General features: G+C 34.1%; 4 protein-coding genes across 4 annotated transcripts; 2 read left to right on the forward strand and 2 right to left on the reverse strand.

The window, feature by feature from the left end:
- Window positions 1-5,560: 5,560 nt before the first annotated feature.
- Window positions 5,561-10,878, forward strand: LOC133328526 (zinc finger protein 91). Its single transcript, XM_061537090.1, has 5 exons — window positions 5,561-6,229; window positions 6,590-7,429; window positions 8,684-8,893; window positions 9,293-9,751; window positions 10,060-10,878. The coding sequence occupies exons 1-5, from the start codon at window positions 5,561-5,563 to the stop codon at window positions 10,876-10,878; spliced, it is 2,997 nt and encodes a 998-aa protein (XP_061393074.1).
- Window positions 10,879-13,119: 2,241 nt separating this feature from the next.
- Window positions 13,120-15,255, reverse strand: LOC133328527 (mucin-2-like). The gene has a single exon (XM_061537091.1). The coding sequence runs from the start codon at window positions 15,253-15,255 to the stop codon at window positions 13,120-13,122; it is 2,136 nt and encodes a 711-aa protein (XP_061393075.1).
- A 1,120-nt stretch (window positions 15,256-16,375) lies between these two features.
- LOC133328528 (zinc finger protein 836-like) lies at window positions 16,376-24,038 on the forward strand. The gene is made up of 6 exons (XM_061537092.1): window positions 16,376-17,047; window positions 17,408-18,136; window positions 19,279-19,722; window positions 20,483-20,941; window positions 21,255-22,070; window positions 23,271-24,038. The coding sequence occupies exons 1-6, from the start codon at window positions 16,376-16,378 to the stop codon at window positions 24,036-24,038; spliced, it is 3,888 nt and encodes a 1,295-aa protein (XP_061393076.1).
- A 96-nt stretch (window positions 24,039-24,134) lies between these two features.
- On the reverse strand, window positions 24,135-26,766 carry LOC133328530 (zinc finger protein 62-like). Its single transcript, XM_061537093.1, has 3 exons — window positions 26,257-26,766; window positions 25,075-26,190; window positions 24,135-24,515 (listed from the first exon to the last, which is right to left on the reverse strand). The coding sequence occupies exons 1-3, from the start codon at window positions 26,764-26,766 to the stop codon at window positions 24,135-24,137; spliced, it is 2,007 nt and encodes a 668-aa protein (XP_061393077.1).
- Window positions 26,767-27,753: the final 987 nt, after the last annotated feature.

Raw genomic sequence — 27,753 nt, forward strand, 5'->3', positions numbered from 1 at the left:
TCTCCGGATGATTTGGTGCTGGCCTCATTGGAGAAATATCAAAGGCGTCATTATCATTGAAAACAACATTTTTTTTTTTCAATTTTTTTACCAGAAAATATAATTTTGAATGTTGTCCCCTGTCTGTGTGCACTGTTTTCTGAGATTTCAAATGTTGTTGGTTATAAAAAAAAAGTTTTTTAAAATAAATTGTCTATATATATAGTACAAAAAAGTATATTTACAAAAATAAATATTTATATTTTTAATTTTAATTATTTTTTCTTTATTGACGAAAATAAAAAAATATTTGAAAATCTAGAAAAATATGGAAATTGTTATAACTAAGAAATGGGATGAGAGGGAGGAGCAGGCCGATTTCAATAATGGAAATAAAATCTAAGGATTTAGTTTGAAAATTGGCCATTGAAAAAATTATTTTAAAAATTTTTAAATATTTTTTCAAAATCTTAAAAAAAAATTTTTTTTGAATAATTTTTTATATTTTTTACTGAATGTTTTTTAATGTTTATAAAAATATATATAAAAAAATCCAAAATATAGCCAAAAATTGGAGAAATTTTAAAACTTTTTTGATTTTTTTAGTAAATATTTTTGGCAATTGTTTATATTTTTTCAAAATTTTGAATTTTTTTTTTGGAAATTTAAACAAAACAATTTTTTTACAATTTTTAGACTTTATAAATTATTTTACACCAAAAAAGAAACAATTTTTTTTTAAAATATATATTCGATTTATTATATATATAAATATCTCACATTGAGATATATGAGTCTAATATTATTTCTTTTTTCTTAAAAAAAAAAATAAAATAAAATTTACAATATGTAATTTTAGCTTAACCTTTAAATATAATAATTATTAATTAATTTTTATTGTTATTTTTCTTTTAATTTAAAGTTATAATTAATTATACTTAAATATTTACTAATTTTTTTTTTTTTTAATCTATGGAATAATGTAGTATTGAAAATAAATATTTAAAATAATGGGAAATAATTATATTTTAAAATGTGTGTTTATGATTGTTTGATTTTTTTTAATATTTAAATGAAATTGTACTTTACAAGAACTTGTTGTGAGAATTTAATTTTTTTTAATTTAATTAATTTCATGCTTAATTGTGGTGTACATTTTGTATGTGGAAATTTAATGCCTCAACGTGGGCAAAGTACTTATAACAATATCTGCACTGAGTATAATTATGTCTGGCAGCCTCGGAATTATCTTCATCACTGGGGTAGTTGTGGGCATTGCCAGTAGCCTCATTGTCAGAAGGCACCTCATCAAGATCAACACATTCTGTGGTGGCACCTCCCACACCCCCTCCCGCTCTCGTTCCCGCTGCTGCTGCATTTGGATTCTCCATTAAAATGTCTTCATATTCAATTGGCGGCATATCTATACTGGGCCTCAGCAGCAACGAACGCTGCCTTTCAACCTGTTGGCGTATTTCGGGATTATCTTCACACCGTGGACAGGCATAGGGACGCCGTTGAGTCTGGGTCGAATTAAACGATTCCTTGCAGAAGTCACAGCGATAACGACAATGCAATTTCAGATGATTCGACAGGTGATGCTTCTGTCGGAAACGTTTACTACAAAACGTACAACTGTATGGCCTCTCTTCCGAGTGGGTCTCCACGTGCTCTTCCCGCTCTCGCTCTGTGTGTAAGATTTTCGCACACACCATACATGGATAACAGTTGGCACTCTCGTGCGTCAGGACGTGCGTGATAAAGACACTCGATGTGGCGAAACTCGATGGACAAATCGGGCATTGGAATTCCTTCTCTTTGCTGTGGGTTTTCATGTGATACCGGATGGCCTGTTTCGACTTGAAGCCCTTGGCACAGAATTGACACTTGAAGGGTGTGTAGTTGGAATGTTTGATCATGTGATTGCGATACAGCGAAAAGTATTGAAATGTTTTCTCGCAAAATTTGCAGGTGAACGAACCCTTAACATGAGGCTTGTTTCGCTTTTTCGGTCGTTCCTGGGACATAAAGTCATCTGTCATTGAATCATTGCCCATGGCCTGTAGCAGGAAATCTTTATTGCTATCCATATCATCGGCCATATGTTGTGTGTGACGATAGTCGCCATGATTATCGGGATCATCGATTAGTATGGCATGTTCATCATCATCTTCGGCATGTTCGTAATCAAAGTGCGATGATGTATTGTTCATGTCATAGGTCCGTTCGTCGTCTCCATCGCCACCGGCATCATCATCATCATCTTCGTCCAAGAGATTGACAACGTCATCGCCGCCACCACCACCACCACGAGGGCGACCACCACCTCCACCAGCAGTACCACCGCCACCACCATTTCGATTAGTTTTGGAATTGTTGGTTCGAGTTGATTTGCAAGATGAGGATTGTTGGCCATCACTGTCCTCGGTGTGAACATTCACGGCCAAATAGCTTGCACAATCAAAATACTGGAAGAAAAAAAATTAAAAAAAGAAAATAAAAAATATTTAAAAAATTTATTAAAATTTTCAAAAATTATTGCGAAAATTATAAAAATTTTCAATATATAAAATTTAAAAAATATATTATAAATTATTAAATATTTTTTGGAAATTTTTTTAGTTATTCTTTGGACATTTTTTTTTATAAAAATAAAAAAACAACAAAATAAAACTGGTATTTTTTAAAAAAATATTTTTTGGGAATTTTTAAAAATATTTTTTATGTTTTCTTTAGAAATTTTTAAAATTAAAGAAAAATAGTTTTAAAAATTTCTAAAAAATATATAAAATAAAATTATAATTTTTTTTTGCAATTTTTTTAATAACATTTTTTTGGAAATTTTAAAGAAAAATATTTTCAATTTTAAAAATGTCCATAGAAAAATTTTAAAAATAAGTTTAAAATTTGAATCATTTATTTTTGGAAATTTTTGTGTTTATAAAAATCCCATTAAAAAAACCCACCCCTATCTATCCGCCAACACGCAAGTTGAAAAAACCAAGCAAATTGTAAAAAATCGATTGGCCTCATATTTTAAAGAAAACAAAAAAACCCTAGCTATGTGTATACCATGACTCATTACATTTTTCCCACTTTTTTTTATAAAAATGGTGAAAAGAAACGAAACGAAAAAAAATCTGTAGGTATACACATCCAAACCTTTTTTTCAAGTACCCAAAAAAAAAACAACAACAAGAGCAAGCCGTAGTCGTCTATATATGTACTTACATCTTGTCCTTGATTATAGGATGAATCTTCTGTCATGGCATTATGGTGGCCGCCAGCTTTGGTTTCCAAGCCAACATGTTCCGCCGTATCGGCTGCCTCATCTTCCGCAGCCTCCTCGTCATCATCATTTTCATCTTCAAAATATTGTGAACCACTTAAATGTTTAAATTTGATGTGGCAAACAAATTCACCAATATCTCGTGTGGATTTCTGACAATATGTACACACAAATGTCCATTTTTTGGCATTGTTGGTTACAAATATTTCGCCACAATGATTTCTCGCATTATTGGCCGCCTCTTGTTGGCTGCGATTAATTAGAAATGATTTTAAGATACCATTGCCGGTGGTTATATCCTTTCGGGATTTTAAGCCCGATGAGAATTGTTGTTGTTCTTGTTGCGGCTGTTGGGTGTTATCCTGCTGTCTAAGGCGATAATTTCTTAGTTCTTCTTTGCTATCTTTTTGCTGTGGCGGCTGTTGTATGATGGGCGTTTGTGGCCATGTATGTGTGTCCTCATCTGGTTTTTCTTTTTTTATCGCAAATCCAGACATTTTCCTTAATGATTTTCAATGGTTTTCATCCACACAAAAATATTTATTTATTTGTCCGTCTCGTCTTTTTGGCTTCCCTCTCTCTCACTCTCTTGCTAACAGAAATGTTCATTTAGGTAAATTTGCAAAGGAGGAGGGGTTATCATTCCAATGTGAATGCTTCTTATTGTTTGTTAAAAAAACATTTAGTATTTTATTTGTTTCTTTATATTAATGATATTTTTCAAATTTCCACATTTTAGCAGCTTTTCAAAATATATATTTTGATAAATTTATAAACTTTTTTAGATTATTTCTTGTATTTAATGGCAATAAATCGGCAGCCAATTTACCCAAAGAGAATGGGGATAGACAACTGACAACTAGAATTAGGGATATGTAGGGCGACTTTTGAGTAATCATCAAACTGTGCATTGCATTGTGAGGTTTGTTTCGATGAAGGGCTATTTAACAGGTCAAGCCAAGGTAGATTTAATAAGGTAGTCAGAAAAAGATTTTGGTGTGTTCCCGTACTGCAAGAATCCACTAGATATTAAAAAATAAAAAAAAAAAAATCTGACACTTAATTAAACCCCTCGGTCTTACAACCATAATATAAAATAGGTTCGTTCGTTTACTCAATAATTTGTACGAATTTGTACAAATTATTACAAAATGTTGTTCGTTTACCCAAAAGTCCAGTAAAAGAGAGTGAATTGAGAGAGCAGATTTGACAGTTGTGTTACTGAGTATTTGCAAATTCTTACAAGGAAAATTTACTCAGTAAGAATTTTCTTGTACCATCAGCTGATATTTAATCAGCTGTTTTGTTATGTTTTGTAAACAAACAAAAAATTGTTCTCAAGAAAATTGATTGTTTTGTGAATTTTATTTTGATTTTGTATCATTAAATACCAAAATGGATGAAGAAAACGCAAGTATTTAAAAATAAGGTAATACAAGAGTAATTGGCGAACGATTTTTTAGGTTCCAAATCCAAAAAAAAAGTGTGCATCCCTAACATGTCTGGAACACCATCGGTTATGTCCACCCCAATATCAATTGCAGATACAGGAATAACAGGTCACAAACTTTTAAATGGTTGTGGGGAACAAACAACATCAATTTTCCGCTTGTTATCCATTTTTCTAATAAAAATGCTGTTTTTTAGTTTGAGCCAATTTGTTTGTTGTTTTAATCAAAACAATCAATCTTTTTACTGGATGTTGTTCGTTTACTTTTTGCAGTTTTCTCTCTTGAAAAGGAAAAATTCGTATTTACTCTCTGCAAATTCTTACTGAGTAAATATTACTGGGAAAGTAAACGAACGAACCTATTATCTAGTGTTGAGTAGGGGGTATAGATGAAATCAACATTTCTCAGAAACAGCTGATATTGGCACAGAGTGCATTGTGCTATGACATTTACGCCGACATCATTTTATTTATGGATTTTATAATTTTGTAATGCTGGGATTTATGTTTAAGTATTTGTGTATAATAATGTTTAATTATTATAAATGTATAGTAACAATAATTGTTTATTTATTTATTTTTTTGTAAAAAGCAGCTGATTTCAAATGTTCAAATGTTCTTAAAAGCGCCAACTGCAAAGGCTTCAACGCCGTGACGAACTGAAGTTGTACGGTGTCATACGGGTACGGCGTTGAATTTTTGCTAAGCTTCCTTTGTACTAAGCTTCCCATTGACAGCTCTCGATCCTTATTGTTAATGAAGAAATAAATAAGAAAAAAAGTAATCGTGAATTGAAATTAACCCAAGAACGCACCCAAAATCTAATCTGTGCGTGAAACAACATGCTAAAATCAATTGGCCACTTACCAAACTATGAAAATGTTAAATGTGGCGAAATCTATTGTGTCTCCTCACCGCCAGCTGTCTTCAATGTTAATTGCATCTTGTGCGAACAGAAAATCAGTTTGGACAAATATGTATTGCATTTTGAGTCGCAACACCTGACACTGGCCGAAGAAAGTTATAGTCTGCAGGATTTGGTTTATGGTAGTACCATAAAACCATTAGAAATTGTTGATATTAAATTGGAAGCAGATCCTACGGAAGATCCAATTAATGCACCACCACCACAGGAACAGACAACAGCAACAACAACAAAAGATGTTAGTATTGAGCGGCAGGGTAATCCAGCAGATTCCAGTGATGATGAAGGGGATTTCGATGAGAATAAATCATTATTGGAAATACTCAATGAACAAAAGGTAGCAGCAAAGAAAAGAAGAGGCGGTGGTGGTGGTGCCAGGCAACAAAAGAAGCAAGAGTTTAAGATAGAGCCGGAGACTTCGAGTAAATTAGAGAAGGGGTTGGCAGTAGCAATTGATGAATGGTCAGGTGTTAATAATGAGGTGATGAATACCACCTATAGCGATGAAGATTTTGATGATGTTGATGAGGCTGCTGCAGATGATGATGACGATTGGTTGGAGCAAAAAGATAATGGAACTGCAAGTGTAAGTATATATAGAGAGACATATACATACATATTTACATTTCTATTTAATTGACTACACATTTTTTCATTTTGTATTCCTGGTAATAATAAGAGACGAGATTTGAGTTATTTATTTAAAATTCAAAACACGATAGGTGTTATTCGAATAGCCTAGACATTTAAAAAATCACAGGATAAAATTCGAAATTAAAAAAATAATAAATCGAGAATTGTGAGGACCCTTTGTTACAATTTGAGTCCTTAGATTTTTTGAGCTCTTCAGAAAGAAGAAGAAAAAATTCCATCACATTAGCTAAGTATTATTGTTGTCCATAGAAATTTCAATTATGTTTTTTGTTCATATCTTATATAATTTCAGTCTGAGGACAATTCCAATGATACTTATATTGAGCTACCATATCCTTGTCTAATATGTCGACGATCATATCGTAGCAAACAAAGTTTACAGAAACACAATAACCTTGTTCACAATCCTAATAGAAAGTCGAAAGCTTCTACCAAGAAAAGCAAAACGAAGCCCAACGACTCCGAACACAAATGCAACGAATGCGATAAGGTATTTCGTTCTGAGCGTGATCTTGGTGCACACAAATTTCAACACACCGGTATATTTTGTGATATATGCGGTAAACAGTTTACCCAAGTTGGCAATATGCGGCGTCATCGAATCCGACACGATGGCATCAAGTCACACAAATGTCCTGAGTGCGCCAAAGATTTTTTCACCAAAAAAGAACTACTATCGCATATGATTTGTCACACCGGCCTAATGCCATGGATTTGTGAGATATGTGGCAAACGTTGTAGGGATCGTGGTGTCTTAACGGCCCATATGCGTCGTCATACCGGTGAACGGCCAGCCAAATGTATGGTCTGTCATAAAAGTTTTTTCTCATTTCACGATTTAAATGTTCATGCTGTGGCGCACACCAATGAGCGGCCGTTTAAATGTGATATTTGTTCGTCATCGTTTCAACGCAAGAAAGCCTTGCGTATACACAAACGTATTCATTCCGATGATCGTAAATTTGCATGTCAAATTTGTGGAAAAACTTTTGCCCAATCGGGTGGTTTGAAATCACATATGGTAAGGCATGATGCAGCAGGCATTGAGGCAAATACGACAAAAACAGCAAATGATATTTTTTCTCCTGCAAGTCAAGAAAAATCAGCTTTGATAATTACCAAAAATGATGAGGTTGTGGTTGTTAGAAAGGACAACATCATTGCTACGGAAATTTGTTAATGAATTTAATAATGTACAATAAAAATAAACATCTTTGTATTTATGTAAATACATAATTTTGGTAATAAATGTTTTTTTACAAGAGATTTTATTTTGTAATATGTATATAGGAATTCGTAGGACAAGAGATTTCTTAATATTTCATTTAAGTCATTTTCAGTCAAGAGACCTCAATATGATTCATAAAAATTCATATGTATTTCCAAGACCTAGCGATTTTTGTTGTTCGGTTACCTATAGTGAAATTTAATAAAGAACATATCTTCCATTGACGCCTTCCCTCTAGTATTAAGAATTTTGGGAGAAATTGCCATTAATTAAAAACTATACGAAAATAACCTAAAAAAATTATTTATTATTGATATCAATACGATTCATACATTTTAATTGGTTTTTGCTAGTCCTACCGATTTTTGTTGTTCGGTGACCTACAGTGAAATTTAATAAAGAACATATCTTCCATTGACACCTTCCCACTAAAATAAGGATTTATGGGACAAATTGCCATTAATTAAAAACTATATTAAAATAACCTAAAAATATTTTTTGTTTTTAATGTCATTATGATTTACTAATTTTTATTGGTTTTTACTAGACCTACCGATTTTTGTTGTTCGGTGACCTGTAGTAAAATTGAATAGAGAACATATTTTTCATTGACACCTTCCCTCTAAAATGAAGATTTGCGGGCCAAATTGCCGTGAACTTAAAACCATATTAGTATAACCTAAAAAAAAATTTTCTTTTTTCGTGTCTTAATACGATTTACTTATTTTTATTGGTTTTTACTAGACCTACCCATTTTTGTTGTTCGGTGACCTATAGTGAAATTTAATAAAGAACATTTCTGCCATTGACACCTTCCCTCTATAATTAAGAATTCTGGGACATATGACCATCAACTGAATTTAACCTAAAACTATAAAATCCCATTTAAAAATATATTAATGAACCATTTTGATGTTTCTTTCAGCGGAAAAGAAAATCCATCTCTTCCTCCACCACCACCGCAGATAATACTTGTGAAATTTGTCATCGCCAATATACATCGTTGAAGACCTACAATAAACACATGTTCTATACACACAATATTAAATTATATTCCAGGCGAGTTAATTACAAATACAAATGTGATGAATGTGAGAAAGCCTTTCGGACGCCGCGAGATCTACAGTCACACAAATTAAAACACGGTGGCACTAATAGCGATGCCCCACTACTAAATCACATAGCAAGGCCGAAGAAGACGACGATAATAGTGATGAAGATGATGACAAGGACGATGCTGGAGAAAGTGTACAACAGGATCGCAATCTTAATGAAAGTGAAGAATTTATTAAAACCGATAATGAAAATCCGTTGGAAACATCATTGGAAGATTCTAAAAATGAGGAGAATATTGAAAATGCAAAAAAGGTAATTGTGCGGAACTTAAAATAATATATTTTTTGTTTATAAACATTTCACAACGTTTTACTATACCTAGAGATTTTTGTTGTTCGGTGACCTATAGTAAAATTTAGTGAAGAACTTATCTCTCATTGCCACCTTTCCTCTAAAATGAAGATTTGTGGGACAAATTGCCATTTATTAAAAACCATATGAAAATAACCTAAAAATTTCTTTTATTTTTATGATATCATTATGATTTACTGATTATCATTGGTTTTTACTGAATCTACCGAATTTTGTTGTTCTGTGAAGAACTTATCTTCCATTGACAGTTTTTTTGTAAAATGAAGATTTCTTCGAAATATAACCTCAAACAAAATGATAACCTAAAAAATTATTTTTGTTTTGTTTCTCTCTATCAAGGCAAAACAGGAAAATGATTTAACCTGCCGTATATGTAATCGTAAATATACCGCCATCAAGCTATATAATAAACATATGTTTGCAACACATCAAATCAAAATACTTTCACGTAAAGTAAATTACAAATACGAATGTGATGAATGTGAACAGAGGTTTAGAATCGAACGTGATTTGAAGGCGCATAAAGTGAAACATTTGAAGTTGGCAGAAAACAACCCCTCCATTATAACAATGTTGCCGAATAGTGAACATAAAGAGCAGAAAAGAGGAAGAGGAGGTGGAGGTCAGGTGGTGGAGCCAGCATCAAAAAATGTTACAAATTTAAATGAAGAAATAGATCAACAACAGTCAGCGAATGATGATGATGGCGATAAGGCGTCAGGTGAAGACAATGATCCCGAATGGATAGATGATGCTGACAATGCTGCTGAGAGTGAAAAGGATGTGGAGGAGGTTGAGGTAAGTTTTTTATTTATTTTGAATTAAAATTATATATTTGCAAATGGTGCATTAATATATGTATAATAGGGTGGGTCTTATAAATTAAGAATTTGAAACTAGCTCATTTTTTTATTTATATTATTTAGTGGATCTAATTTTAAGTGATTAGTAGCCCGAAGTTATTAAATGTTATAATTCAATATACAAAAAATATTAAAATAAAAAAATTAAAAAAGAAACCCCCCCAACAATAACAAATAAATAAGGTTTGCCTATTTTTATAAAAAAAAGTTTTGTATATTATCCATTCTTGTGTTTTCTTCCAGAAAAGCAATACCACAGCAGAATTACGCTGCAACATCTGCTGGCGCACATTTAAAGCTCTGAAATTCCTCAACAAACACATGTCTCTTCGGCACAAAATAAAAGTCCTTTCCCGCAAAGTCAATTACAAATACAAATGCGATGACTGTGAGCAAATGTTCCGAACGCAACGTGATCTCAAAGGTCATAGGGTACGCGAACACTTGGGCATATCCTGTGATATCTGCGGCAAAATGTTTGCCCAGGCTGGCAATATGCGTAGACATCGGGTACGTCACAGTGGCATTAAGGCCTTCCAGTGCACGGAATGCCCTAAGGCGTTCTACACAAGTAAAGAACTGAAATCCCATACAATCTGCCATACAGGGATATTGCCGTACATTTGTGAAATATGTGGTCGTCGGTGTCGGGATGGTGGTGATTTATCGGCCCATATGCGTCGCCATACCGGCGAAAGGCCGGCCAAATGTGATGTGTGCGGCAAGAGATTTTTCTCGGTACACGATTTGAATACACATGCGGTTATGCACAGTACGGAACGGCCATTTGCCTGTGAGATATGTGGTTCTAGATTTCAATTGAAGAAAACGTTGCGGGTGCATAAGCTAATACATTTACCGCCACAATATTCGTGTGCCATTTGTGACAAGACCTTTGTCCAGTCGGGGCATTTGCGAATACACATGCGTAGACATGGCAATATTAAGGACAACAAAACTAACAACAACAACAGAAGTGAAACGGGAGCAGGCGAATTATATGTTCCCACAGTGTATGATGGCCCAGCAACGGATGTTGTAGTTAATGAAAAAGCTGTATAAATTTTTATTTGAAATTTAAATTTGAATTTAATTTAATTATAAATAAAGTATAAGAATTCTTTTGTAAAAAAATCAGTTAAGTTGTATTTTATTACAACTATTTTCGGGCTACTAATCAATTTAGATCACATTAACTTAATAAGTAAGTTTATAGTTTAACAAACAAAGCGAAATTATTTTTTTTCGCTTTTAATCCCAATTTTAATTCTTAAATTTTCATTGGTATTTACATGATTTAAAGATTTCGTTTGTTCAGAGACCTACAGTAAAATTTGCTAAAGAACTCATCATCCATTGACATCATCCCTCTAAAATGAAGATTTGTGGGATAAATTCCCATTAATTGAAAACCATATGAAAATAACCTAAAAATATTTTTCGGTTTTTGTAACTATTAGGCCTACCGATTTTTGTTGTTCATTTGCCAGGGTAAGCACGATATTACCTTGAATGTCCGTTGCCGAATTGCCCCATGATGTTGCTTTCGCATTAAAATCGCCCATTATGATAGTGACTCCACTAAGTCTCGAAGCAGACTCGAAAACAATCTTAGCTATCTGCCGATATTGGTCTCGGTGCAGGTTAGGTGGAATGTAAACCGATAGTATATTCATATTACTTTTAAGATTAGTTGTGCTAATGCCCACAATTTCAAATTCTGTGTTGATGTTTATTAAAGCAAACTTAATTTCTCTTTTCAGTAGGATACCTACTCCTCCATACCCGTCAGATCTAGCTTTACTGACAAAATTATAGTTTCCAAAACTGGCATTGGAATTATCTTTAACCCAGGTTTCAGATATTGCAGCAATGTCAATGTTTTCATACTCTAGAAAAAGTTCCAACATGTCCTTATTTTCGCGCTTGCTGATACTCTGAATATTATATTGTAATAATTTCATGATGGATGTGGATTTGGATATAAAAAATCAGTAACTTACTCCAACAGCATCTTCATTGTCTTGTATACTGGAACTTATAATGAATGACTGCACATCAATAATCTGCCTGACAAGTTTCTCTTTGATTGCATTCAGGACTCTCGCTTGACTGTTAGTCAGGGATTTCTCTCCCGACTCCGCCACCGCACTGACCTCTTTCTCCATTTCCGACAAAAATTTTTCTAATTCGGTTACTTTATGCACCAGACCTCAAAGCTTCCCTGTACTCCTTCATGTTCTTTACCGCGTTGGCCTCCTCTCTTAATCGATTCTGGTTGTTCTTGACTACCTTCGCAAAGGATCTAAAGCTATGCAATGATCTAGCAGCCTCCATTGCGTTACTAAGGGTTTCTTTTTCGTCCGCATTGTTCCTTGACATGTCATATTTGCTTCTTAAAGGGGGGAAAGCCACATCCAAATTTTCGTCCAAAATTTGAAACTTGTTTCCGAAGGCTTGTTTGTATTTGATTCGTGCCTCTCCCAGTGCTAAATTCTCAATTGTCATGATCTTCTTAACTTGGTATGCTTCTTCCCGAGCAGGACATTTTCTATCCAATGGTGTGTGATTACCCTTGCAGTTGGGGCACACGATTCCTTCTGCACATTTTTCTGCTTCATTATGAACGGTGAAACATTTCCTGCATGACATAACTTTTTGCTTGCAGTGCTCCGCAAAATGATTATGCCGGTAACACTTGTAGCACGTACTAAAGGAGATGAAATGCTTGACATCCCTCTTAGTATATTCGAAAAAACGAACCGTTTTCGGAAGCTCCAGACCTTTAAAAACTATCTTTACCCTCGGGGTAGGCACAAGCTGACCCTTCTCCTTCCGATTCATTCTAGTTATACTTAATATTTCCTTTTCAGAGGATATTGCCTTGGCTAACTCGTCCTGCGAAAGATCAGTAGGCACCCCAAAAATTACTCCAGCCTTAGAAACAAAATGCGCAAAGATTTTGCAGATATAGCCCTCATTCTTTAGAGCTTGGTTAGACGCCAATATATTTGCTTCAAAACCATTCCTGCAAGTTACTTTTGCCCTGCCGAAACCAATCTTGGCAACTTCCAAAATGCCGGGAATTCCAAGATCCTTCATTATTTTCGCCAGCGGCATCAACAGCGGCATCAACACGATCAACATAGACTAAGTATGGACCCGTATGGTCACGTTCATATCTAAAACTATAATTATTCTTAATTTGACTCAATAAAATATTGAATTTTTCTAAATCTATATAATTATCATGATAGAAATCTTTATTGACAATAATGTGATCTCGGGAATTACAAATAATGTCTACGGTGATGATTTAAATTCATTTAGCTTGGCCAGAACTTCTTCTGCAGTTAACGGTTTGACATTTTTCCACATCTCCGTATAATTATCAGGGTCAATTAACTGTCGTGGTCCATTAGAGGTAGAAGGTGAATTTTGGGATTTAGAGGTGGAAGGTTCATCTTTTCCTGGATTGGGAGAGGGTGGTTTGGTGTGTTTCTTGTTTATGGGAATCATACTGTCAGCAGATTGATTAATCAATACAGATGATGATCTAAATTCATTTAGCTTGGCCAGAACTTCTTCTGCAGTTAACGGTTTGACATTTTTCCACATCTCCGTATAATTATCAGGGTCAATTAACTGTCGTGGTCCATTAGAGGTAGAAGGTGAATTTTGGGATTTAGAGGTGGAAGGTTCATCTTTTCCTGGATTGGGAGAGGGTGGTTTGGTGTCTTTCTTGTTTATGGGAATCATACTGTCACCAGATTGATTAATCAATACAGATGATGATCCAAATTCATTTAGCTTGGCCAGAACTTCTTCTGCAGTTAACGGTTTGACATTTTTCCACATCTCCGTATAATTATCAGGGTCAATTAACTGTCGTGGTCCATTAGAGGTAGAAGGTGAATTTTGGGATTTAGAGGTGGAAGGTTCATCTTTTCCTGGATTGGGAGAGGGTGGTTTGGTGTGTTTCTTGTTTATGGGAATCATACTGTCACCAGATTGATTAATCAATACAGATGATGATCCAAATTCATTTAGCTTGGCCAGAACTTCTTCTGCAGTTAACGGTTTGACATTTTTCCACATCTCCGTATAATTATCAGGGTCAATTAACTGTCGTGGTCCATTAGAGGTAGAAGGTGAATTTTGGGATTTAGAGGTGGAAGGTTCATCTTTTCCTGGATTGGGAGAGGGTGGTTTGGTGTGTTTCTTGTTTATGGGAATCATACTGTCACCAGATTGATTAATCAATACAGATGATGATCCAAATTCATTTAGCTTGGCCAGAACTTCTTCTGCAGTTAACGGTTTGACATTTTTCCACATCTCCGTATAATTATCAGGGTCAATTAACTGTCGTGGTCCATTAGAGGTAGAAGGTGAATTTTGGGATTTAGAGGTGGAAGGTTCATCTTTTCCTGGATTGGGAGAGGGTGGTTTGGTGTGTTTCTTGTTTATGGGAATCATACTGTCACCAGATTGATTAATCAATACAGATGATGATCCAAATTCATTTAGCTTGGCCAGAACTTCTTCTGCAGTTAACGGTTTGACATTTTTCCACATCTCCGTATAATTATCAGGGTCAATTAACTGTCGTGGTCCATTAGAGGTAGAAGGTGAATTTTGGGATTTAGAGGTGGAAGGTTCATCTTTTCCTGGATTGGGAGAGGGTGGTTTGGTGTGTTTCTTGTTTATGGGAATCATACTGTCACCAGATTGATTAATCAATACAGATGATGATCCAAATTCATTTAGCTTGGCCAGAACTTCTTCTGCAGTTAACGGTTTGACATTTTTCCACATCTCCGTATAATTATCAGGGTCAATTAACTGTCGTGGTCCATTAGAGGTAGAAGGTGAATTTTGGGATTTAGAGGTGGAAGGTTCATCTTTTCCTGGATTGGGAGAGGGTGGTTTGGTGTGTTTCTTGTTTATGGGAATCATACTGTCACCAGATTGATTAATCAATACAGATGATGATCCAAATTCATTTAGCTTGGCCAGAACTTCTTCTGCAGTTAACGGTTTGACATTTTTCCACATCTCCGTATAATTATCAGGGTCAATTAACTGTCGTGGTCCATTAGAGGTAGAAGGTGAATTTTGGGATTTAGAGGTGGAAGGTTCATCTTTTCCTGGATTGGGAGAGGGTGGTTTGGTGTGTTTCTTGTTTATGGGAATCATACTGTCACCAGATTGATTAATCAATACAGATGATGATCCAAATTCATTTAGCTTGGCCAGAACTTCTTCTGCAGTTAACGGTTTGACATTTTTCCACATCTCCGTATAATTATCAGGGTCAATTAACTGTCGTGGTCCATTAGAGGTAGAAGGTGAATTTTGGGATTTAGAGGTGGAAGGTTCATCTTTTCCTGGATTGGGAGAGGGTGGTTTGGTGTGTTTCTTGTTTATGGGAATCATACTGTCACCAGATTGATTAATCAATACAGAGTAATATGGGGTTAGTGGAAATGGTATATACTGTTTCTTCCTTCACACAAAAATATTTATTTATTTGTCCGTCTCGTCTTTTTGGCTTCCCACTCTCTCACTCTCTTGCTAACAGAAATGTTCATTTAGGTAAATTTGCAAGGGAGGAGGCGTTATCATTCCAATGTGAATGCTACTTATTGTTTGTTAAAAAAAAACATTTAGTATTTTATTTGTTTCTTTATATTAATGATATTTTTCAATTTTCCACATTTTAGCAGCTTTTCAAAATATATATTTTGATAAATTTATAAACTTTTTTAGATTATTTCTTGTATTTAATGGCAATAAATCGGCAGCCAATTTACCCAAAGAGAATGGGGATAGACAACTGACAACTAGAATTAGGGATATGTAGGGCGACTTTTGAGTAATCATCAAACTGTGCATTGCATTGTGAGGTTTGTTTCGATGAAGGGCTATTTAACAGGTCAAGCCAAGGTAGATTTAATAAGGTAGTCAGAAAAAGATTTTAGTGTGTTCCCGTACTGCAAGAATCCACTAGATATTAAAAAATAAAAAAAAATCTGACACTTAATTAAACCCCTCGGTCTTACAACCAAAATATAAAATATCTAGTGTTGAGTAGGGGGTATAGATGAAATCAACATTTCTCAGAAACAGCTGATATTGGCACAGAGTGCATTATGCTATGACATCTACGCCGACGTAATTTTATTTATGGATTTTATAATTTTGTAATGCTGGGATTTATGTTTAAGTATTTGTGTATAATAATGTTTAATTATTATAAATGTATAGTAACAATAATTGTTTATTTATTTATTTTTTTGTAAAAAGCAGCTGATTTCAAATGTTCAAATGTTCTTAAAAGCGCCAACTGCAAAGGCTTCAACGCCGTGACGAACTGAAGTTGTACGGTGTCATACGGGTACGGCGTTGAATTTTTGCTAAGCTTCCTTTGTACTAAGCTTCCCATTGACAGCTCTCGATCCTTATTGTCAATGAAGAAATAAATAAGAAAAAAAGTAATCGTGAATTGAAATTAACCCAAGAACGCACCCAAAATCTAATCTGTGCGTGAAACAACATGCTAAAATCAATTGGCCACTTACCAAACTATGAAAATGTTAAATGTGGCGAAATCTATTGTGTCTCCTCACCGCCAGCTGTCTTCAATGTTAATTGCATCTTGTGCGAACAGAAAATCAGTTTGGACAAATATGTATTGCATTTTGAGTCGCAACACCTGACACTGGCCGAAGAAAGTTATAGTCTGCAGGATTTGGTTTATGGTAGTACCATAAAACCATTAGAAATTGTTGATATTAAATTGGAAGCAGATCCTCCGGAAGATCCAATTAATGCACCACCAACACCACAAGAACAGACAACAGCAACAACAACAAAAGAAGTTAGTATTGAGCGGCAGGGTAATCCAGCAGATTCCATTGATGATGAAGGGGATTTCGATGAGAATAAATCATTATTGGAAATACTCAATGAACAAAAGGTGGCAGCAAAGAAAAGAAGAGGCGGTGGTGGTGGTGCCAGGCAACAAAAGAAGCAAGAGTTTAAGATAGAGCCGGAGACTTCGAGTAAATTAGAGAAGGGGTTGGCAGTAGCAATTGATGAATGGTCAGGTGTTAATAATGAGGTGATGAATATCACCTATAGCGATGAAGATTTTGATGATGTTGATGAGGCTGCTGCAGATGATGATGACGATTGGTTGGAGCAAAAAGATAATGGAACTGCAAGTGTAAGTATATATAGAGAGACATATACATATTTACATTTCTATTTAATTAACCACACATTTTTTCATTTTGTATTCCTGGTAATAATAAGAGACGAGATTTGAGTTATTTATTTAAAATTCAAAACACGATAGGTGTTATTCGAATAGCCTAGACATTTAAAAAATCACAGGATAAAATTCGAAATTAAAAAAATAATAATAAATCGATAATGATGAGGACCCTTTGTTACAATTTAAGTCCTTAGATTTTTTTGAGCTCTTCAGAAAGAAGAAGAAAAAATTCCATCACATTAGCTAAGTATTATTGTTGTCCATAGAAATTTCAATTTTGTTTTTTGTTCATATCTTATATAATTTCAGTCTGAAGACAATTCCAATGATACTGATATTGAGCTACCATATCCTTGTCTAATATGTCAACGATCATATCGTAGCAAACGAAGTTTAGAGAAACACAATAACCTTGTTCACAATCCATATAGAAAATCGAAAGCTTCTACCAAGAAAAGCAAAACAAAGCCCAACGACTCCGAACACAAATGCAACGAATGCGATAAGGTGTTTCGTTCTGAGCGTGATCTTGGTGCACACAAATTTCAACACACCGGTATATTTTGTGATATATGTGGTAAACAGTTTACCCAAGTTGGCAATATGCGGCGTCATCGAATCCGACACGATGGCATCAAGTCACACAAATGTCCTGAATGCGCCAAAGATTTTTTCACCAAAAAAGAACTACTATCGCATATGATTTGTCACACCGGCCTAATGCCATGGATTTGTGAGATATGTGGCAAACGTTGTAGGGATCGTGGTGTCTTAACGGCCCATATGCGTCGTCATACCGGTGAACGGCCAGCCAAATGTATGGTCTGCCATAAAAGTTTTTTCTCATTTCACGATTTAAATGTTCATGCTGTGGCGCACACCAATGAGCGGCCGTTTAAATGTGATATTTGTTCGTCATCGTTTCAACGCAAGAAAGCCTTGCGTATACACAAACGTATTCATTCCGATGATCGTAAATTTGCATGTCAAATTTGTGGAAAAACTTTTGCCCAATCGGGTGGTTTGAAATCACATATGGTAAGGCATGATGCAGCAGGCATTGAGGCAAAAACGACAAAAACAGCAAATGATATTTTTTCTCCTGCAAGTCAAAAAAAATTAAGCTTTGATAATTACCAAAAATGATGAGGTTGTGGTTGTTAGAAAGGACAACATCATTGCTACGGAATTATTAATGAAGTTATTAATGAATTTAATAATGTACAATAAAAATAAACATCTTTGTATTTATGTAAATACATAATTTTGGTAATAAATGTTTTTTTACAAGAGATTTTATTTTGTAATATGTATATAGGAATTCGTAGGACAAGAGATTTCTTAATATTTCATTTAAGTCATTTTCAGTCAAGAGACCTCAATATGATTCATAAAAATTCATAGGTATTTCCAAGACCTAGCGATTTTTGTTGTTCGGTTACCTATAGTGAAATTTAATAAAGAACATATCTTCCATTGACGCCTTCCCTCTAGTATTAAGAATTTTGGGAGAAATTGCCATTAATTAAAAACTATACGAAAATAACCTAAAAAAATTATTTATTATTGATATCAATACGATTCATACATTTTAATTGGTTTTTGCTAGTCCTACCGATTTTTGTTGTTCGGTGACCTACAGTGAAATTTAATAAAGAACATATCTTCCATTGACACCTTCCCACTAAAATAAGGATTTATGGGACAAATTGCCATTAATTAAAAACTATACTAAAATAACCTAAAAATATTTTTTGTTTTTTATGTCATTATGATTTACTAATTTTTATTGGTTTTTACTAGACCTACCGATTTTTGTTGTTCGGTGACCTGTAGTAAAATTGAATAGAGAACATATTTTTCATTGACACCTTCCCTCTAAAATGAAGATTTGCCGGCCAAATTGCCGTGAACTTAAAACCATATTAGTATAACCTAAAAAAATTTTTCTTTTTTCGTGTCTTAATACGATTTACTTATTTTTATTGGTTTTTACTAGACCTACCCATGTTTGTTGTTCGGTGACCTATAGTGAAATTTAATAAAGAACATTTCTGCCATTGACACATTCCCTCTATAATTAAGAATTCTGGGACATATGACCATCAACTGAATTTAACCTAAAACTATAAAATCCCATTTAAAAATATATTAATGAACCATTTTGATTTTTCTTTCAGCGGAAAAGAAAATCCATCTCTTCCTCCACCACCACCGCAGATAATACTTGTGAAATTTGTCATCGCCAATATACATCGTTGAAGACCTACAATAAACACATGTTCTATACACACAATATTAAATTATATTCCAGGCGAGTTAATTACAAATACAAATGTGATGAATGTGAGAAAGCCTTTCGGACGCCGCGAGATCTACAGTCACACAAATTAAAACACGGTGGCACTAATAGCGATGCCCCCACTACTAAATCACATAGCAAGGCCGAAGAAGACGACGATAATAGTGATGAAGATGATGACAAGGACGATGCTGGAGAAAGTGTACAACAGGATCGCAATCTTAATGAAAGTGAAGAATTTATTAAAACCGATAATGAAAATCCGTTGGAAACATCATTGGAAGATTCTAAAAATGAGGAGAATATTGGAAATGCAAAAAAGGTAATTGTGCGGAACTTAAAATAATATATTTTTTGTTTATAAACATTTCACAACGTTTTACTATACCTAGAGATTTTTGTTGTTCGGTGACCTATAGTGACTTTTAATGAAGAACTTATCCTTCATTCACACATTTCCTATAAAATGAAGATTAGTGGGACAAATTGCCATTAATTGAAAACCATAACCTAAAAATATTTCTTTATTTTTTATTCAATATGATTTACATATTTTCGTTGCTTGTTAATAGGGCAACCGCGTTCTGTAGTTCGGTGACCCATAGTGAAATTTAATGAAGAGCATATCTTCCATTGATAACTTCCCTGTAAAATAATGATTTGTGGGATAAACTGAAAATAACCTAAAAAAAATCTTTTGTTTTTTGATATCATTATGATTTACTGGTTTTCATTGGTTTTTGCTGGGCCTATCGATTTTTGTTGTTCGGTGACATATAGTAAAATTTAGTGAAGAACTTATCTCCCATTGCCACCTTCCCTCTAAAATGAAGATTTGTGGGACAAATTGACATTTATTAAAAACCATATGAAAGTAACCTAAAAATTTCTTTTATTTTTATGATATCATTATGATTTACTGATTTTCATTGGTTTTTACTGAATCTACCGAATTTTGTTGTTCTGTGAAGAACTTATCTTCCATTGACAGTTTTTTTGTAAAATGAAGATTTCTTCGAAATATAACCTCAAACAAAATGATAACCTAAAAAATTATTTTTGTTTTGTTTCTCTCTATCAAGGCAAAAAAGGAAAATGATTTAACCTGCCGTATATGTAATCGTAAATATACCGCCATCAAGCTATATAATAAACATATGTTTGCAACACATCAAATCAAAATACTTTCACGTAAAGTAAATTACAAATACGAATGTGATGAATGTGAACAGAGGTTTAGAATCGAACGTGATTTGAAGGCGCATAAAGCGAAACATTTGAAGTTGGCAGAAAACAACCCCTCCATTATAACAATGTTGCCGAATAGTGAACATAAAGAGCAGAAAAGAGGAAGAGGAGGTGGAGGTCAGGTGGTGGAGCCAGCATCAAAAAATGTTACAAATTTAAATGAAGAAATAGATCAACAACAGTCAGCGAATGATGATGATGGCGATAAGGCGTCAGGTGAAGACAATGATCCCGAATGGATAGATGATGCTGACAATGCTGCTGAGAGTGAAAAGGATGTGGAGGAGGTTGAGGTAAGTTTTTTTTATTTATTTTAAATTAATATTATATATTTGCAAATGGTGCATTAATATATGTATAATAGGGTGGGTCTTATAAATTAAGAATTTGAAACTAGCTCATTTTTTTATTTATATTATTTAGTGGATCTAATTTTAAGTGATTAGTAGCCCGAAGTTGTTAAATGTTATAATTCAATGTACAAAAAATATTAAAATAAAAAAATTAAAAAAGAAACCCCCCAAGAACAATAACAAATAAATAAGGTTTGCCTATATTTTATAAAAAAAAGTTTTGTATATTATCCATTCTTGTGTTTTCTTCCAGAAAAACAATACCACAGCAGAATTACGCTGCAACATCTGCTGGCGCACATTTAAAGCTCTGAAATTCCTCAACAAACACATGTCGCTGCGGCACAAAATAAAAGTCCTTTCCCGCAAAGTCAATTACAAATACAAATGCGATGACTGTGAGCAAATGTTCCGAACGCAACGGGATCTCAAAGGACATAGGGTACGCGAGCACTTGGGCATATCCTGTGATATCTGCGGCAAAATGTTTGCCCAGGCTGGCAATATGCGTAGGCATCGGGTACGTCACAGTGGCATTAAGGCCTTCAAGTGCACGGAATGCCCCAAGGCGTTCTACACAAGTAAAGAACTGAAATCCCATACAATATGTCATACAGGGATATTGCCGTACATTTGTGAAATATGTGGTCGTCGGTGTCGGGATGGTGGTGATTTATCGGCCCATATGCGTCGCCATACCGGTGAAAGGCCGGCCAAATGTGATGTGTGCGGCAAGAGATTTTTCTCGGTACACGATTTGAATACACATGCGGTTATGCACAGTACGGAACGGCCATTTGCCTGTGAGATATGTGGTTCTAGATTTCAATTGAAGAAAACGTTGCGGGTGCATAAGCTAATACATTTGCCGCCACAATATTCGTGTGCCATTTGTGACAAGACCTTTGTCCAGTCGGGGCATTTGCGAATACACATGCGTAGACATGGCAATATTAAGGACAACAAAACTAACAACAACAGCAACAGCAGTGAAACGGGAGTAGGCGAATTATATGTTCCCACAGTGTATGATGGCCCAGCAACGGATGTTGTAGATAATGAAAAAGCTGTATAAATTTAAATTTGAATTTAATTTAATTAAAAATAAAGTATAAGAATTCTTTTGTAAAAAAAATCAGTTAAGTTGTATTTTATCACAACTATTTTCGGGCTACTAATCAATTTAGATCACATTAACTTAATAAGTAAGTTTATAGTTTAACAAACAAAGCGAAATTATTTTTTTTCGCTTTTAATCCCAAATTTAATTCTTAAATTTTCATTGGTATTTACATGATTTAAAGATTTCGTTTGTTCCGAGACCTACAGTGAAATTTGCTAAAGAACTCATCATCCATTGACATCATCCCTCTAAAATGAAGATTTGTAGGATAAATTCCCATTAATTGAAAACCATATGAAAATAACTTAAAAATATTTTTCGGTTTTTGTAACTCAATATGATTTATACATTTTCATTGGTTTTTATTAGGCCTACCGATTTTTGTTGTTCGGTGACCTATAGTGAAATGTAATGAAGAACTTACCTTCCATTGACATCGTCCCTCTAAAATGAAGATTTGTGGGGCAAATTGTCATTAATTGAAAACCATACGAAAATAACTGAAAAATATTTTTCTGTTTTTGTGTCTCAATATGATGTATACATTTTCATTGGTTTTTATTAGGCCTACCGATTTTTGTTGTTCGGTGACCTATAGTGAAATTTAATGAAGAACTTATCTTCCATTGATACTATCCCTCTAAAATGAAGATTGTGCGACAAATTGGCCTTATTTGAAAATTTAAAGAAAATAACCTAAAAATATTTCTTTATTTTTGTATCACAATATGATTTATACATTTTCATTGGTTTTTCATAGGCCTGTCGATTTTTGTTGTTCGGTGACCTATAGTGAAATTTAATGAAGAACTTATCTTCCATTGCCACCTTTCCTCTAAAATGAAGATTTGTGGGACAAATTGCAATTAATTGAAAACGATACAAAAATAACCTAAAAATATGTTTTTCTTTTTAATCTCAATTAATTTCATATTTTTTTATTGGTATTTACTAGATCTACTGATTTTTGTTGTTCGGTGACCAATAGTGAAATTTCATAAGGAACTGATCTTCCATTGACACCTTCCCTCTAAAATGAATATTTGTGGGATAAATTGCCATTAATTTAAAATCATATGAAAATAACCTAAAAATATTTCTTTATTTTTATATCTCAATATTTTCTAAAATTGTTCTTTATTTTAGAAACAAAATGTACAAAGTTCGCAAAAAATTGCGACCATAAACAATATAAATAAGCCCACCATCATCTCCAACGATGCCAATGCTCTAAAACGTCTCTATAAATATCAATGTACCGAATGTCCCGACGGCGACGACAACCAAAGATTTCGTAGTGAACGTGAACTGAAATGTCACCAAATGAAAAAACATACCATCATTAAATGCGATATCTGTGGTCAAACATTTTCCCAGATGGGTAATATGCGACGTCATCGAATACGTCACACCGGCATCAAGGAACACAAATGTGAACAATGTTCCAAAGAGTTTTTCACTCGCAAAGAATTGAATGCCCACCAGTCGGTGCACACCACATATCGGCGACACATTTGCGAGGTGTGTGGTAAACCTTGTCGAGATGGTGGTGTTCTGTCGGCCCATATGCGTCGTCACACTGGCGAACGGCCGGCCAAATGTTCGGTGTGTGGTAAATGTTTCTTTTCCTTTCACGATTTAAATTTACATTCGGTAACGCACAGCGATGAGCGGCCATTTTCCTGCAATCAATGTGGATCGAGGTTTCGCCTTCGGAAAGCCTTGCGTATACATATGCGTACCCATTTGCCGCCTGAGGCGCGGAAGCATGTTTGTGGTATTTGTAATAAGGGATTTACGCAAACGGGAAATTTGAAAAAGCATATGCAAGTACATGGTGCCAGCAGCAGTAGTATTGTGGCTGAGGATACAAATATATTTACGAATATACTGATGACATTGGATAATAGCTAATAAAAAAATATATTCATATTTCAACAATAAAACAATTAAAAACCGAAATATATTTCAATGAAATGTTTATTTGTATAACAAATTTTAAATACTAAATCAAAATTCATTTAAATTAATTACTTCATTATGGCTATATAAAAATTGGCTATTATTAATAACATTTGCTAAAGATTTTGTCTCCAGATTGTTGGCCATTGTTTTTTCAGTTGTTGCTCCAGCAACATCTGCCACATCTGTTTGCCTCTTTGCTGCATGTATGCGTCGATGAATACGTAAAGCTTTTTTCGTACCAAACCGCGATGCACAAACTTCGCAGGAAAATGGCCGCTCATTGGAATGGCCCACAGCGTGTATACTCAAATCATAGGCTGAGAAGAAACTCTTCTGGCACACCTCACATTTGGCCGGCCGTTCACCCGTGTGACGACGCATGTGGGCCGTTAAAACACCACGATCTCTACAACGTTTGCCACACAGCTCGCACACAATTCAATTCAATTCAATTCAATTTTCTTTATTGAGACTTCTTTTTATCAGATATTACAATTTTATATTTAGTAACAAACAATAGCATATGTTGATTTTAGTTCTGTAAACGTATTGAACTAATAAACTCTAACAGTGTTGACATCTTCAATTCGATACGAATTAATAGTTCTTTTAAAATACATTTAATGTAATATAGTGACAGTATAAAAAACAATGTTTGCTCACGACATTTACGGTGTTGTACAGAGCTTGGTCTGATATTAACAATATTAAGGGAAACAACCTAACAGAAAACAGGATAACAATAAATTTCCTGTAACAATAAAAACATGAAATTAACAATAATCGTTTTTTTTTTTATAACAATGTAAATCGAAAGTACAATTACAGTATGTACATATACAAGTATAAACAGATAATAATCTTTATAATTGAGATTACGAAATTATAGCGTTCATATAATTGTATTATAAGCGTATATACAAAAAACATTAAAAACATATAATACTGGAGACGTAAGATTTTATCCTCGATGCGAACAAGGCACAGCCTTGATATAGAATTGAGGAGGTGAGGTTAGATTGACATTATTAAGATCTTCGTGAAGTATTCCTACTGACGATAGGTATGTAGACGAAGTCCATGTGGTATTGTGGTTTGCTTCAAAGATTTCGTTCATTAATGGATTTTCGTGATGCTCCAGTCTTTCGGCGAATTTTAGGTGTTGTTGCATCGCATAGTGACAGAGAGGTTTGATGGAAGCGTTGGTGTAAATGAATTCGTTCGAGTAACGTTTCGAAGGGCATTGGAAGTTTTTGTTCAAACATTTGCGTAAGACATTTCTCTCGAATATTTCCATGTTGTTGGCCACCACAGGAGAAATGGAGAACCAAATAGGGAAAGCGTAGATGAGCAGAGGTCGTATCGCTACCTTATAAATTAGAAGTTTTGTCTGTGATGGCATATATTTACTCTTGAGGATACCAGCATACATTCCAGCAACCTTTTTTGCTTTGGTGGTGATAAGCCGACCATGCTGATTAAATCGAAATAGGTAACTAAAGGTTACACCTAGATACTTTAATGATGTTTTGAATGGAATTTGGATACCATCAAGCGGAAGAGAGAGGTTTTTACTTTGCGGCACCACCAGTCTATGACATTTGCCACTTGCATTGCGAATGCAAATAGCTTCAGATTTTGTGGGGTTTATTTTAATGCCCCATTTTTTGTAAAAGTTGTTAATGATGTTGAGATGCAGCTCGCACACAAATGGCATTCCGATATGACTTATCATATGGGATTTCAGCTCCTTGTCCGTATAGAACTCTCGGGGGCATTGTTGGCATTTGTGCTGCTTGATGCCGGTGTGGCGTATTTTATGCTGCAGCATAGTGCCCACCTGGCGAAATGGTTTTTGGCATATATCACAAAAAATGCCCGTATGTGTGTATTTATGGCCCTTCAATATGGCCGCTGTTCGAAAAACTTGCTGGCATTCATCGCATTTGTGTTTGGGTTTAGTTGATGTCTTACGCTTGGGTTTATTGGGATTATGGGCACTGGACTTGTGCTTTTGTAATGAGTGTTTTATGGCATAAGAACGTGGACACAGTGGGCATTTGTAGGGCAAATCTTCAGGGGGTGGGGGCTTTTTTGATTCCTAAGAAGGGGAAGACAAAGTAAAAAGTTATTAAATTATAATATTCAGTTATTATTATGTACTTACAATATCCTTATTCCCATCATCAGGCCATTCATAATCATCATCATCGCTTTCCTTGAAGTTGTTATGGTCATTTGTTACTTCATTATCCACATCATTTGCATTGCTAATTTGTTGTTTTTTATTAATAATATAATTTAAAGGTTTATCATCGTCGTCCTCCTCATTATCTTCATCATTACAATATTCACTACTTTTTCCGGCATCTGATAATGGATCCACAGAATTGATTGTCACAAATTCCTCTTCATCTACTACTACTTGGTTTATAATAATTTTTTCTTCATCTTCTATTAGTTTAGCATCATCATCATCTTCCTTTTTTATAGCATTTAGATCCTTGAACTTTTTTAGATCATCCTCCAAATGAAGTTTCCGAAAATGTTCTATAAAGTTGTCAAAACAAATACTCTCATTGCAAATTATACAGGAAATATTAAAAACTATATCCGGTGAGGTATAATAATAAACATTTCCACATTTTTTTATATCACTGGAGGATATTTTTATCATTTTTAGGTTTTTTTATTGTTAATTATTTGTTTTGGGTGGTTTTGTTATAGTTTATTTATGCTAAAATCCAAAGTGCTGTGGGAGAAATAAATGACAGGGAGACAGAGAAAGAGAGACAATAAGTCAGCAGTCATCCATTTGAGTTGACGCCGTTACATGATTTTTGTATGCAGTACAAGGAATCTTTTAAAAAGAATTTATTTATTTTTTTAATAAAGCATATTTAAACTAAAATTTAAAATAATTTACTAACGTTTTTTAAGAAATGATAATTTAATATGCCGTCTCTATCTGTAAGATAAATGTCAGAAAGAAAGAGAGAGAGACGATAAGTGAGCAATCAGCCGTTTGTTGACGCCGTTACAATACGAATTATTTTAGTTTTGTAGAAAAGGAAACAAACAAAACTTTTTGCATTAATTTATAATTATACTAAATTCTTTGCTAAAATGCAAAAGGTTATTTTTGTAAACTTTTTAAATACTTGTCCCTCTCTGTGAGAGAAGCGTAGCCAACAACCAACCCTGTTTCAACGCCGTTACAATATATGTTATTTCTGTTTGCCCAGAGAAAAATGTTATTATTTAATATATAGAAGTAGAAATAATGCAATAATAATTAATTGACTAAAAAAATTGTAAATTATCTCAAATTTAAATATTTATTATACTTTCGTTTTTTTTTTGGAATTTCAGCTTAAAACAGATTCAAAGGATCTATCATGTGATATATGTCATCGTCAATATACAACATTGAAAAATTACAATAAACACATGTATTATTCGCACAATATTAAATTATATTCGCGTAAAGTTTATTACAAATACAATTGTGATGAATGTAATACAAAGTTTAGGACCCCTCGAGATCTAAGGGTACACAAATTAAAACATGATTGGGACAATAGACAGAATATGGCAAAGACGACAGATGAGGAGGAAAACGCAACAGATCAAGATCAATCAAAGGAAATATCCGAAGAAAGGT

This window comes from Musca vetustissima, unplaced genomic scaffold (genome assembly GCF_032173495.1).
Source record: "Musca vetustissima isolate MV318-11 ecotype Yass unplaced genomic scaffold, APGP_CSIRO_Mvet_v1 utg3263, whole genome shotgun sequence".
Lineage (NCBI taxonomy): Eukaryota > Metazoa > Arthropoda > Insecta > Diptera > Muscidae > Musca > Musca vetustissima.

Excerpts from the sequence above, each read along its gene's own strand:
- LOC133328527 (XM_061537091.1), bottom strand. The coding sequence starts at position 15,255 with ATGATTCCCATAAACAAGAAACACACCAAACCACCCTCTCCCAATCCA.
- LOC133328528 (XM_061537092.1), top strand. The coding sequence starts at position 16,376 with ATGCTAAAATCAATTGGCCACTTACCAAACTATGAAAATGTTAAATGT. Across the intron at positions 19,723-20,482 it reads ATATTGGAAATGCAAAAAAG|GCAAAAAAGGAAAATGATTT; the intron begins GTAATTGTGCGG and ends CTCTCTATCAAG. Across the intron at positions 20,942-21,254 it reads AGGATGTGGAGGAGGTTGAG|AAAAACAATACCACAGCAGA; the intron begins GTAAGTTTTTTT and ends GTTTTCTTCCAG.
- LOC133328526 (XM_061537090.1), top strand. The coding sequence starts at position 5,561 with ATGCTAAAATCAATTGGCCACTTACCAAACTATGAAAATGTTAAATGT. Across the intron at positions 6,230-6,589 it reads AAGATAATGGAACTGCAAGT|TCTGAGGACAATTCCAATGA; the intron begins GTAAGTATATAT and ends ATATAATTTCAG. Across the intron at positions 7,430-8,683 it reads TAATTACCAAAAATGATGAG|CGATGCCCCACTACTAAATC; the intron begins GTTGTGGTTGTT and ends TGGCACTAATAG.
- LOC133328530 (XM_061537093.1), bottom strand. The coding sequence starts at position 26,766 with ATGATAAAAATATCCTCCAGTGATATAAAAAAATGTGGAAATGTTTAT. Across the intron at positions 26,191-26,256 it reads ATGATGGGAATAAGGATATT|GAATCAAAAAAGCCCCCACC; the intron begins GTAAGTACATAA and ends TCCCCTTCTTAG. Across the intron at positions 24,516-25,074 it reads CTCAATTCTATATCAAGGCT|CTGTGTGGCAAACGTTGTAG; the intron begins GTGCCTTGTTCG and ends ATTGTGTGCGAG.